This window comes from Protopterus annectens, chromosome 7.part1 (genome assembly GCF_019279795.1).
Source record: "Protopterus annectens isolate FY-2018-M chromosome 7.part1, PAN1.0, whole genome shotgun sequence".
Classification (NCBI taxonomy): domain Eukaryota; kingdom Metazoa; phylum Chordata; order Ceratodontiformes; family Protopteridae; genus Protopterus; species Protopterus annectens.
Window position 1 is genome coordinate 326,260,686 of NC_056740.1, and position 14,703 is coordinate 326,275,388.

General features: G+C 38.6%; 1 protein-coding gene across 1 annotated transcript in view; it reads left to right on the forward strand.

The window, feature by feature from the left end:
- QARS1 (glutaminyl-tRNA synthetase 1) overlaps positions 1 to 14,703 on the forward strand; it is a 1,547,311-nt gene that overhangs the window by 1,115,601 nt on the left and 417,007 nt on the right. The window contains exon 15 of the mRNA XM_044078737.1: positions 4,461 to 4,553. Coding sequence (XP_043934672.1) covers positions 4,461 to 4,553 — 93 coding nt within the window. The remainder of the gene's footprint in view (positions 1 to 4,460; positions 4,554 to 14,703) is intronic.

Consider the following 14,703-nt stretch of genomic DNA (forward strand, 5'->3'; position numbering starts at 1 on the left):
TATGTGGTGGTTAAAATTCTGCTTCTCTGTGTAGTAGTATATACCCTTAGTGTGGCAGAGCAGTCCATCCTGTAAAAGGCGAGCATAAGCAGTGCTGCTTTAAACAACTTGATGTCTAGTAAGGTTCTCCTGTTTTCAATTTCTTCAAGTCAGTTGGGGTTCATTCCCGTCATATTAGAAACCCATTCCCAAGTCAGAGTATGATTAAAGTTCATGAAATTAGTATTGTTTCAGCCTTTGATGTTAGCAAAAGGTGCTCTTTGTGGCACTCGCCATGTGCCCAGAATTGACTCCTCCTGTATTTCTTACAGAGTTACATGTATCAGGTGCGTATCTTAATACGACTGTAAATTCTTCTTTGACTCACTGCTCCTACTATTGGAACTGTCTAGGTATCTATCTTCCACGCTGCCCTCATTTCTGCCTACAGATGCTGGTATTTTATGATTTTGTGTCTCTCTGTACGTAAGACACTAATCACCGGGTGTAACAATTTCAGTTATCAATGCTACTTCTGTCTTTTCTTGGACTGCTGTTATCGGTTTTCTTGCATCTATTTTTTGAACTGTTGTTAATAGGTGATACTACATGATGATAAAATTCATCATTCTCTATAATGCTTTGTGGCTGATGTTTCCAGTGCTTCTCAGCTACTTCAGTTTTGTAATGTTTGCAAAATCCTCAAAGCATCAGTCTTGTCACATTATCATGCCTTTCAGTCTAGAGGCCCTCTGCCATTAGTGTATCACATCCAGCAACAAGATGTACAACTGTTTCCAGTTCTGTTTTACAAAACCTGCATTTGTTTGTTTCGCCCACATTTTATGGACTTAAAAAATACTGTATATGTAGTAAACTGTCCTGGGCCACCAATATTAACCTTTCAGCTTTTGGTTTAGATTCACCTCTCCTTAACCATTTCTGCATCAGATCCTGATCAACATGAGGTTGTTCAAGGATTTTTTTGTACTTGCAACTATATTTATGCCTTTTCCACATTTCTTTTCTTCTCACCTGATCCTCCTTGTATTCTTTCTTTTTGTTTTTGTAGCATATTCAGTTGCTGCGTGTTTTTTGCCTACTACTGCTTTAATGTCCATTCCCACTTGATACAGATGTGCTTCTGCTTAAACTAAGCAGGGAATTTGTTCTCTTCATGTTTAACACTTTCACTATGTTTGGATTTGGTGAGGGCAACAGATATGTATGCAGTTCTATGATTGCAGATCTACACATGTAATCAGTTTTGGCCCATACCTCCTTCAGAGCAAAGAATATACATTTGTGGTAAACCTAGATTTTTATTTATCATTTGATAAGTGTGAAGCATTTTTCTTGTTTTCCTGTCCAACTTATCCATCACTTTTTGGGGATCAGTTGCACCAAACAGGAAGAACAAATCAGTTTATAGCTTTTACTTTGCTCCTAGATATCAGGTCGGTTCAGTTTTAATTCTAGTCTTCTAAAATATTCCTGAGTTTTATTTGCATTTTTTGTTGTCTATCCTTCATTTCCCTAATATTTATACACTCCCTCCTGCTCAAGTTCTTTTATATCACATTCCTGTCCTAGACTGATATTTTCTTGGTGCTGCAGCTTTCATACTTTAAACGTTGCATTTGCACATTTATCAAGACCAAATGACATTTTTATATCACCTGAGAAAGTTTTCACCACTTGCAGTTGTGCTTTCAGCTCTTCATCTGCTGAACTATACAATTTTAAATCATCCACAAAAAGAAGATAAGTCTTTACACTTTGTTTTCTAGTAGCCAAACTGTAACCATGACCTAATCTATTAAGAAGAAAGCTTGATGGGTTAAGGTCAACACAAAAGAGCAGTGCTGACAGACTCTCCTTGGAATATCCCTCTTTGAGTTTTTATCCCAGGGATAATAATTTGTCCTTTATTATGGTTTCGCTACAAAGTGGTTTGCCACTGTTTCATGGTCACTGTAATATAATTGCTCAGTCTAAGATGCATCTTGTACATCTCTATGCATTAATTTATCCATGAAGGTGGAATATTTTCAAATGCCTTTTTGTAATCTATCCATGGCATACTTAGATTCTTCCCCTTTTATCAATTCTCCATTGTTTTTATTTAACAACAAATGATCCTTTGTTATTTTTGACTTTCTTTTGTTACCCTTTTGTTCTGTTGTCATGATTGAGCTTTCTTCTAAAGGACTATAAATTCTATTGGGGTCAGTTCCAGTATATAATTTGTACATCTTCAGAAGGCAAGTTGTCGGTTCCAGTATATAATTTCTACATCTTCAGAAGGCAAGTTGTTGGTCTCTAGTGTTAATGTCTTGCCAGGTTCACTCTTAAGTAGGAGTATCATTTTTTTCCTGTTACCAGGTTGTTGTTGTTTGGGGTGCACATATAAGTACTTCTTACTCAGGACTAAATCGTCATGTAAATATATTAATACTTTTAGCCAGAAGTTAAGTACTGCATCTCGGCCTTGGGTTTTCCAATTAGCAGCTTTTTTAATTTTGTTTTAATTTCTTTGACCTTTACTTCAATCTGTTTCATATCCTGTACATTTGCACTTTTTACTGTTTCTTCTACTTTTCTATCCTTTCAACAGCTTTGTTATGTTCCACAGGGTCTTCATAAATGTTTCTCCATAAAATGTGTCTATTTCTTTTTTTGGTAGTGCTTCTATTCCTTTTGCTTTGTTTCCCATCTCTCTATAAAACTTTTTTGGCTCATCAGTGAATTGCTTATGTTGTACTTTTTCTTTATATTTATCTGCACATCATCTAAGTTTTTCTGCCTGTGCTGATATCTTTAATTTATTTGCAATAGTGTATGATAGATCCCGGTCTGTTCTGATACTGCACATTGCTTTTATCATGTCTGCCTTTTTAAGTATTTTTGTTTATCCATTCCCTCTTCTGTACTCAACAGTGACGCTTCTTGTCTTAATTGCTTTATAGTTGTCTTTGATGCTTCCATGATGGAATTAGATTTATTCCCTTCTTTTCCCTTATTGCTCTGTGTTTTTGTGTTAAGACTTTATCTGTTATTAATTTAGTTGCACAGTACTATACCCTGTTAACTTCTGTTATAGCACATGAATTTCTGTTAATAGTCTTGATTACTGTGTTAATTTATCAGACTTCTAACATTTTGGGTCGTACTGACTTGATGTAATCTACATCTTTCATCAATCTTAATATGTCTGTCCATCTCTTTTAAATCAAGCAATTTTTCCCCTAGATCATTTTATTCTAAACTGAAGGCACATTCTTTGTTCTCTGTTTCCTGTGGGCATACTTCAGAACATTCTAGAACATCTTCCTGTGACATACAGTCTTCAGCTGCATCCTGTGTCATCCATTGCTTTTTCATATGGGAACTCACTAGTCCGTCACTCCACAGCATTGACTGCATCAGAGTTGCCATTGTTTCCTGCTCCTTCCTTGCGGTGCAGTTCTAACTGAATTTTTTTACTGGCTTTGTACTGAAGGTTCCAGAGTATCTACATGTGGCAAGTGATCAGATGTGTCACACGTATGCTCTCTGCATGGTGTAGGGCATAAAGGTGACATCCAGACTTAACATCCTCAGAACTTCTTTGCTACCAATCCGAACGCCATCTTGGGTCATCGCTCTGACTGCTTGTTTGTCTGCTGGTTACCATGCTGCTTTCAGATAAGTGCCCCTTTGTTGTTTTTGTTATCTCTTTTTTATTTTGACTTTGGTTGGTTGGTTGTTTCATGTCATCCAGAAAGGGGAAATGCCAATGTGAGAAACAGATTCCCCATTACGATTGTCACAAGCAGTGTTTATTTTTCTTAGGTGCTTCGTATGACCATACGTCTTGTGCTATTTTCCAGGCCTTTGTCCTTAAGACTATGCATAGTTGGCTCCCCTCCATAGCTATTTATTTAGAAAAACAGCACCATATACTGTTAGAAATACCATGGATGGATCTTCCCAGCCCGAGGGTCAGCCATCTGCAAAGAAGACCAAGAAAGCTTGGTCTGATTCTTCTCCTGTGTCACTTCCGACGGACATCTGTCTTGAGGCTAGTGAAAACCCGGAGGACCGCCCAGTTTCTCTGTCAGATTCCTATGCTGAGACTGCTTCAGAGGCTGGCATGAATTCAGCTTCATGCACATCCATGGAGGCCTTGCAGACGTCTATTTTGGATGTACAAGGGGATAAGGGGCTGATAATTACTGAAGGGCCTAGGTGTGGTCCTCACATTTTGGTGAGGGAAGAGAATAATGGTAAGTACATAACTCTGTTATAGTTGTTTAAGTGGTGGATTTCACCATGAATGACACAAGATTATTTGTGGGGGGGGGGGGGGTTCACCAGTCTAGCATCATCCCAGCGTATTTATGATTAGCACTTTATTGTAAAGTGTTTTGAAATGTTAATGCATATTTTTTTCATTCACCATTTTGTAGCTACATTTTGCTTTTTTTTTTTTTTTGCAGGTGTATATACCCTACTTATGACTACACCCACTGTCTATGTGATTCCATTGAAGACATTACCCATTCTCTATGTACCAAAGAGTTTCAAGCCAGGTATTCTTTTTTTGTGTTTGTGATGGGGCAACAATATGCAATACTGCAGAACTGTCAAATAATTCCATTACTCTAACAAAGGTCTTAAGCAGCCATTTATGAATGGCACAGATTGGCATGCTAGTGGCTCAGCAAATGAAAGGGCACCTGCCAGCACATGTGTTGGTGTTTCAGCATTTATATTTCAGATTTAGCTACATTTATCTAATATCACATCTCAGAAAAAAGTCTCTGCTTATGTTAGCATGATTTAATGAGGCATGGGAAACAAGTGAAACATAGTGACATAGCCATAGTGCTGTTTCCTTCTAACTTGTTTGTGGCAGTTTACCTCTGATGATCAGACTTTCACACTTAAATCCTAGTACCTTTGATTTACAGTAGTGACTTGTGACGTTTGGGTGGTATTGAACAGACGGCAACTGTGGCAGACTGTCATGTCTAATTTCTGTGTGTGACCAACTTTGTGCATTATGGTTAAATCCCATGTTGGAATTAATCTGAGAGAGAGAGAGAGAGTGTGGTCAGTTAGACTACTTGTGTTATGTTGGGAGTTGTAAAACAAAAGTAGGTAGTCAGAGCAGTGGAAGTCTCAACTAACACAGAAGGGTTACTGTGTGACTTTTGGGCCATCTGTATGACAATAGTTTCTCTTTAAGTGATGCAAAATGAGCATTTAAAAAACAAGTACATCTCAAGTAAATGACAACTACTGGGATGTGAAAGGACATACATACTATAAATAGAAATGATAAACAAATGTAGGCTGCATATTGTGGAGCAGATCCCCTGTTGGGTTGTTCAAACCCAGTGGAGTGGCTGGTTCTCTCCGGGACCAGCAAGTAAAAAAGAAAAGCCTTTTTGCGCAAAATAACCACCATTGTATCCCTGTAGGTATTTTGGAGCAGCCAGCTAACCAAAATAGAATGTAGGTATTTTGGAGTAGCCAGCTAACCAAAATAGAATGTACACTTTCTCAAAGTCAAGTAGTAACACGAACCAATCCTCTAAGCTTAAATTGCCCTGTTTTTTCATAGTAATGAGTGCTTTCATCTACCAGACTTCATCAGATACAGTGTTTCTTCCTGTTGTGTTGTGAAATAAAAGTATTTTTGTGATTTGTCATATATATATATATATATATATATATATATATATATATATATATATATATAGTTTCATAGTTTCATAGTAGTGTACTAGGCTATCTGCCCTGGGGCATTTACAAGCCTAGCCAACAATGATGTGGCTTACGCCACCCCGTATTATATAGTTGCGCCTCTCTAGTAGTGACACACGTGGGACCCCATTATTTAGTAAACTATACCTCTGTCTAGTAGTGACACTGAGGTGACTCCCGGGGTAAACTTACGATCTATATATATATATATATATATATATATGTGTGTGTGTATATGTGTGTGTGTATATGTATATATATATATATATATATGTGTGTGTGTGTGTGTGTAATCATTATCTTGTTTATATAGATATAGCTATCTGTATGTGTGTGTGTGTGTGTATATATACATATATATGTATATATATATATATATATATATATATATATATATATATATATATATATATAGAGAGAGAGAGAGAGAAAAATGTAGCTATAGATATATATATATATATATATATATATATATATAGTATATATATATGTGTGTGTGTGTGTTTGTGTGTATGTATATATATATATATATATATATATATATATATATATATATATATATACTGCGGTGGTGGTGCTGTGGTAGTGTTGTCGCCTCAGTTAGCCGTTGCCCGTTCGATTCTCAGTTAGAGCGTCTTCTGTGTGGCGACATGCGTAAATGGGCGTTCCTTAGTTGAAGGTTGTGTGTTAGGCCCGGCAAGGCGGCATGTAAAAATCTACTGCCAATCATTAGTGGACCGGAGTTCCGCTGTGGCGACCCCTAACCGGGAGAAGCCGAAAGACACAAACAATATGTATGTGTGTGTGTGTGTGTGTGTGTGTGTGTGTGTGTGTATATATATATATATATATATATATATATATATGTGTGTGTGTGTGTGTGTGTATATATGTCTGTATGGATGTATATATGGTTTACTTTTGAATGAAAATGAATAGTACAAACGGGCAGAAATGTGACCCGGAAGTGCAAAAAAACGCATGAATGCATTCTGAAATGTCAAAAATGACATAGCGGAATTTAGAATTCGCTTTTTTTCGAACCCATGTAAATATTCACTCCCTATTGTGCAGTAAAGTGATAAGATGAGTCTGTCACACCAACGTGCATTCTCATAGAGTAGGACATGTATTTGTAGTCCCAAACAACACACTTCACTATATTGACACCGTTGCCGTAACATAATCAAAAATAAGGCATCCCATGTGCAAAATTACTATTCCTGTATCCAAGATCAGCGTAAGGAGATGGATTCTAGCCGTACGTCCTTGCTATTTCCTGTGCGTTCAGAATGAGCAATGCTTGGCAACTAAGCGCACAAAGCCCTGTGAAGTGAACTGTGCCCTATTGCATAACAGCCATTCGAAGGCTGCTTCCTTGTCCATTGGCCTCTTTCTCTATGGTGATGCTGGAAGTCACAATTCATGCCATACATGCTTGTCATCAACATGGTTTTGTTCAAATTGAATGGCATGTAATACATCCAGCAAATACAACTGCTTCTTACCCATCAAACTTCTCAATCTCCTTTGCCACCTCTCCACTGCGTTTTGGCTACGCGGATAGCCCATGGTGCATGTATCGAATTGGTTCCAAAATGTGATGTCAAATGTGGGGAGCAGTCTCTCTGTTGTTGAATTTCTCATCCCGTACCGTCTCAGCCTGCCAAGTATATAGTTTTCCCTAAAGAAAGTGCATAGAGCCTTACCACTTTCAGGCATGTCAGACTCAATTTCACTAAATGTGGATGCTACATCCTCTGGGGCCACGAAGGCCAGTGCTGGAATCTCCTTACAGATCATAGCAAAGCTTATATCACTTCCGAATGTTGCTGCCAAGTGCAGCTTCTGGATCTGGCGCCAGACTATTTGGCAAAGGTGAAACCAACAACCTTTAGCCGATGCAGTAGTTAGATGTTTCTTAATACAATTTAATGGTGCCCTCTCGAAGTCAGTCAGCGCCATGTTTGGCATCAGGGTTAGATTGTGATCCACACACAATTGGAGCACTATGCTCCAGAAGAGATCATACCGCTGTTCTGTCTTGCTGGGCAAAATGCCATACACAACTGGGCAGACCTTCCTGCTGTTTGCACTGTCAAGAGCACGATGGATACTGTATGTTTGTTGACATTCAGATGTACTTATGGTGTATGTGCCATTAGCCATGATGTACTCTGAATTGCATAGCATTTTCAGGTTCTCAGGTGTGGTTATTACTATATGGACCTGATTTAGCTCATCAACAGTACTGTGATGCACTATAAAGGACCCTGACTTTATGGGAATCATGTCAGGCCTAAGGTCCTTTAATGACTTCATGGCCTTAAGACTCTGCCTTTCTTTTTAACCTATGCCTCGTTATGCTCTGCTTCAAAGCAGTTGTATTAGGCAGTTCGTGGTCAACATCTGAGGAAGTGGTGGCCAGTACCTCCGAGATCACCTTACAGGGGTCCTCAGTAGAGTGCTCTGCCCTCCTCTTCAGCTCGTCCCGTACCCTAAACACCTCTGTCTTCATCACATCAGGGGCATAGTAATGTTCTGTGCTCTTTAGCAGTTTAAAGCCCTCAGGGTCACCTTCGGTGACGCACCTGCCCTTACATTTGTTTCATTTTTTATGCAACACCAATACTGCTTGTCATGCACTGCTTTCTCTTTGTAATATTGGTAACCGTCAACAACTAACAGCTGTCTCCCTTTTTGTGTAGTGCTCGTACTGTAAACAGCCTTCAACACAGCAGGCTTGTACGGAACTGTACCTGCATCTTCCAAATAAAACAAAATACATGTATTTTCACACTGCTGGGGCAATTTACTTCGTAATTACAATGTTCTGATTTTTGATTCTCACCTGCATGACTACTTTGTACAATCCGGACCTGTTGGCGTAGCAGAACAGCGGTCGGGGAAGCAACACAGAGGCAGAACAATGGCTCATTCCCATTTTTATTATCGCAACACCAACATACATCGCATTCAAATGTGCGAAACATGATTGCACGAATTCTGTATGTTATTCGCCTATACTGTGGTTCGTCCAATCTCTATCCGACATTATGGGATCTTGAAAACATACTTCCGACCAAGTAGCGTTCGCAGTTATGATTTTCATTCAATCAAAGGTAAACCATATATATATATATATATATATATATATATATATATATATATATATATATATATATAGATATATATATATATAGATATAGATAGATATAGATAGATATAGATATAGATAGATATAGATATAGATAGATATATAGATATATATAGATATGTATAGATATATATATAGATATATATATATATATATATATATATATATATATATATATATATATATATATATATATACACATACAGACACACACACACACGGATTCCCTTCACAAGCTTGCAGTTTCAAAACTTCGAACTGCAAATAGTCGAGACAGTAAGATCGAAGTTTTGAAACTTCGAGCATTTTGAATGGAGATCAGTCAAAGGAAATTTGCTGTTTTCCTCAATATAGTGCGATCGCAGAGTTGGCATATTTATTTAGCAGGGGTGGGGGGGTGCCTGGGGGCTTGCCCCCTCCTGCAAAAACGCAAATAAATTTTTATTTTTTATTACAATTTCAACGTTTCAAAACTTTGATCTTATGGTCTCATCCATTTGCAGTTTGAAGTTTTGAAACTTTGAGCTTGTAAATTAGATCCATGTGTATATATATATATATATATATATATATATATATATATATATATATGGTTCTTCTGTTTGTCGAAAGTACATTTCGTTGACAAACAGAAGGCCAAGCCCACTTCCGCGAAAGTGCACTACATTTTGCGAAATGCGATTCGCCGAATCGCTTTACAGTGGGAATAAGGGAATATATCCTTTTCCCCACTGTAGTGCGATCTCGGAGTTAGTATATTTAAGTAGGGGGGGTGTGGTGGGGTGTCCGTCTCATTCTTCCTCACTGATGGGTTGCGGATCTGATCCTTGGATCCATCTTGGCCGCATCTTCCAGACTTCATATTCTAATCTCCAGCTCCTCTCTCTTCCCATAATGCAACACACTACCACTGACTCCTCAGATATCGTTTGCCGCCGGTGTGGTCAGACGGAGGATTTCAAGTCTCGAGCTATTAGAAGATTTGTTTGTATATAATTACCTACTTTTTCCTGTCTACAGGCTCCATGATAACCTCCTTGGGATCTAGATTTCTTTCCTGCTCCAGTTTATAGGTTTGCTTCGGGGACTTGCACATGGCCTATGGGAAAGTCCGTCTCCGAAAGCTGTTGGTGAGTGTTCTCTTTGCGGTACCTGGGTTCCTGGACCAGCTTTTCATATATGCCTAGTTAATAGTCATGATATTCAGGGATTATTCTTTTTTGTTCCCTTTTTCCCTTCTCAGAAGCCAAAGTCCCTGATGGTCATGGCTCAGTCCATCCTGCTGTTCTGGGCAAGGATGATTGGATGTGCTGTACACATTCAGGAGGTATCAGCACTTCCAGATGGAAGCCAGTTACTTTCAGTTCGGAGCTCTGACCTGTAGACTTAACGGTTCCCACGATGTTTCTCCATACACATGGCACTAGCTACTCTCACCTGTGCTTCAGAGAATTTCCGTGTCCCAATGTTTGCCACCTTACTACTCCAACTAGGTATCAACTATTACTCACTGGGGTTATTTTTCAGATTTCTGGGCTTTACTATAAATCGGGCAGTTCAAATCTATTGAGGATACAAAATTTAAATTTATCTATGGACAGCGCAGTGGTGCAACGGTTAATGTTGCATCACAGAAAGAGGTTCTCCTGTTCGATTATCAGCTGCGGTGCCTTCTCTGTGGAGTCTGCATGTCCTCCCTGCGTTTGTGTGGGTTTCCTCTGCGTGCGTCGGTTTCGTCCCACATTACAAAGATGTGCATCTGGAGCATTTTTCCCCGGGCCTCCTCAGAAAATTGCCTCATTCCAAGTCCGACTTTCCCGGAAAGCAAATGCTAAATTAAATAAAATAAATAAATTATAAGTTCTCACTTGCATGCTACTAAGGACTGGTGTGGTCTACTGGTAGAGCATCAGACTGCAAAGTACAGATATGTGAATTTGAGGCCTGCTGGCCCTTCTTGAGCTAGGTAGCATCTTTGATTCATCACTCCTTTACATCATTTAGAAGTTGAAGTGTTACTCGCTTCTGTTCCCTACCAGCGAGGTTAATTCTGCAAGTTGTCCATACAGCCCTGTCTGCTCCTATAACACCAGTTGCTAGTATCATTTTTATCGGTGGCAAACAGGAGGCTCACTATGCTGCCCTTCGTATAGAGGGACCATAAAGGGGTGACAATGAGTGATCTCTGCAAAACATTTTATAGCTACAACACACATACTGTGGGAATCGAATGTCTTGACAGACAGCATTAATAGGTCTAGTCTGATTCCTATTGACTGGTCCCTCAATCAGTTGTCAACTGGATTTTTAGCCATTGGGGCCAACATTATCACAACGTTCTTACTTCCCCTGTAACTACCAATACAGCAAATACCTTTGTCTAATTTCCCCTTTAGGGATACTCACTAGGGATGCTGTTTTACTCTTGGCCTCCAGGTCTTTCGATGCTTCTACCAACTGACTTTTGATGTTGGGGTGTCTACTTGGCTAATTGTAGATTTATATCGTTATATATAGTTTTAGTGGACCAGCCATGTAGAAAATGTGAACGGCTCGTTTTCCCCCTCTTCTAACCACCTGGTTTAGGCAGTCCTGTATGTAATCTTAGTCAATTAGATTGACTGTACTCCACTGATTCTTTTACAGTAGGTTTGAATTGTCCTAGCTCCCTAAGGCCACCCTCTCCTTTCTAGGACTACTTTATTTGCATTTTTACTACAGTTCCTTTTGATACCTCTCACACGATAACTTGTTTCTTTACTCATGTTCTTGTGATGCTTTACATACAGGACATTGCTTCCAGAAACAGACCTTCCTGTGGTTCGACAGTGCTCTCGCACATCTTTCCTTGAGGGTCTCCCAAGAATTACATAGCTGGGGACTCTACCCATCAGTGAGGAGGAATGAGAAGAACAGCATCATATGTAGGAGTTATGTACTTACCATAACTTGGTATATGTGTTGTCCTTCCTCATTCTTCCTCACCTTCTCTCCCAGCCATCCCCCAGCCTTTTATCTTCTAGTAGAATATTAAACTTTATGATAACCTTTAAATGCTAAGGTTTCAGTGTTAGCATTTTCGTACCTCAATAGACACAGGCAGCAAACTTGATCTGAGGCAGCAGAGGTAGTGTGTTGCATTATGGGAAGAGGGAGGAGCTAGAGATTAGGATCTGAAGTCTGGAAGATGCGGCCGAGTCGGATCTGAGGATTGGATCCGTAATCCATCAGTGAGGAAGAATGAGGAAGGACAACATATATACCATGTTATGGTAAGTATATGACTCCTAATTTTATTAAACATTGACAAGTGGCGAAGATGTTGTGGAATTCTTTCTGACATACCACTACATCTCATTTCGCTGTAACGGTAATAAGTTTGACTTACAATGTTTAAAATCTGCATAGTTTTGGTAGGTGGCACAATGGTCCAGCTTTTTGTATTGCTGCTTCACAGCTGTTGCAGCTCTAGTTTGGTTCTTGCCTTAGTGTTTTCTCTGGATTGTCTGCATTCTTCTCTCTGACCATTTAGTTTTAAGTTTCCTGCTTCAGTTTTATTTCCTCCATGTTGTAGGTGAATTGGCAGTCTTCCAAATTGCCCATAGGTAACAATACCATGTATGAGCATCCTGGAATATAGTGGCATCCTTTGCAGTATTAGTTTCCCTGTCTTGTAACCATTGAGTACCAAGATGGTTTCTGGCTTACCCACATTTCTGAATTTGATTAAAAGTGGGTCATTAGAGAGTGAATAAATAATGATAAATTGTTTTCTTTTTTCTTTTTTTTTTTTTTTTGTCCCTTCTGACCTCAGGACTGCACGTGCTCTGTCCCTGCTGGCCTCATGACTTCAGGTGCTTTAACAGAGTTATTTATGCAAGATTGCTTACCCCTCCCTTTTTCATCTAGATAGAGGTCAGTGGTGATGGAGCTGAAATGTATCAAATAACTGAAATCCCTGTCTGTATGGGACTGCAGTGTTATAGATCAGTGTAGATGCCAACTTTGTGCAGGGGTGTTCTAAAAGTTTTTCCCAGAGTGCTGGGATATAGTTTTCATTAATGGGGTAGTTTGTTGGAGTGCAGATAAGTCTGCTATGATCTTAATGTAATCAGATGGTAAATTGGCAGGGGATATTGATGTAGGTTTTAATTTAGGAAGATGCTTTTTGATAGTTGTGGTGGGACTGGAGCTGGTTGAAGAGAGATTTTGGTGGTTATTTGATGCCTGTGTTGTTAAAGATATTACTATTTTATAAAATGAGAGTTGAATTGACTAACAAAAAGCTATCACTTTGCTTTGATGAGGGTAAGATAGGATGGCTAGTTTACTCAGATTTTAATAGTTTGTTAGCCGATGCTGAAAAAAACTGTATAATTATATTGAAATATATTTTAAATGTGGTGCAGGAGGATTTTTTCCAGATTTGTTAAATATTGAACCTAATTTCTAAGATATGCATAATGTTGTAATTTCTTCTGGATCTTACTCTGTGCCTGAGCCTTCCAAGCCTTTTCCCTCTCCATTGGAGTTGCATTGTTTTTTTTTTTTTTTTTTAGATAGCCATGGGTTGCATTAATTCTTTAGGTTCTGAGAAGGACATGTACACTGAGAATGTTTAGAAAGATTTTGTTAGATTCAAATACCATATCATCTAAAGGGGAGAGTTGTGAGCATATTTCTGACAGTTTTTGGAGTGTATTCCAATTCCAGAAGTTTAATGTTTCTTTCTGAACGTTAGAGTTTTACTATGTCTGTCAAGCAAGCCATCCTCCCAACACAATAATGGATTTACTGCATATCAGCAAGTCAGATTTCATCAAAATTACTCAACCTAAGGACCTATACCTTTTCTGCAGCATCAGCAGAAAGGTTTGGAAAGACAGGCACAGTGCAATGAAAAAGTATTTGCTCCCTTCCTGTTATTTTTTTTGCATGTTTGTCACACTTCGATTTTTTAGATCATCAAGCAAATGTAAATATTAGACAAAGATAACCCAAGTAAATACAAAATGCAGTTTTTAAGTGATGATTTTATTTATAAAGGGAACAAAACAACCCAAACCTACATGGCCCTATGTGAAAAAGTAATTGCCCCCCTTGTTAAATCATGAAGTAACTGTAGTATAATTCCTAATATTTGTGTAGGTGTCTGTGTGCTTAGATTGAGAAGAAACTGCAAGGTCTGTAAGGTTGACAAAGGGAAGGTTACTTGTATGCTGTGAACTAGGGTAGTTACTAAGTGCAGGATAGTAGTTTAGATGTTTTTTGGAAATAAATGAGTGGAGCACTAATGAAAAGGAAAAGCCTAAATCTGAGATGAGAAATTGGTGTGGTGTACTTTGAGGGGGTGGGAAATAGACTTTAAAGTAGCATGCTATAGTTATAAAAAGAGGAAATTTTGGCAAAGTATGCAAAAGAAAAAAATGATAGCTGGAAAACTGATGATGTGGCTCAGGGTTATTATAAACCTAAGAATTTGAATAGAATATGGTAAATACACAGAGTAAATATAGATTGAAACATGGGTAAGGAAGCTTATAGTTAAGGAGTGGAAAAAAATGAAGATGAAGTGGGTAGAGTTTCATTGTGGCAGATTATATGATGAGAAGTGAGTAGATGCTAGAGGTAACAGAGGAAGAACAGGTTGAGATAATAATTGTGGGTGGAGATAATGGTCAGCATAAATGTAGGGTAGAGGAGTGAATGGAGCCCAGTTTTGGAGAGGGTAAATGGGGCACAGCTACTCCCTGCAGGATCTGTGATTAAGAATGACAACACTGGAAAGTGCATACCCAGCATACTAGTTTAAG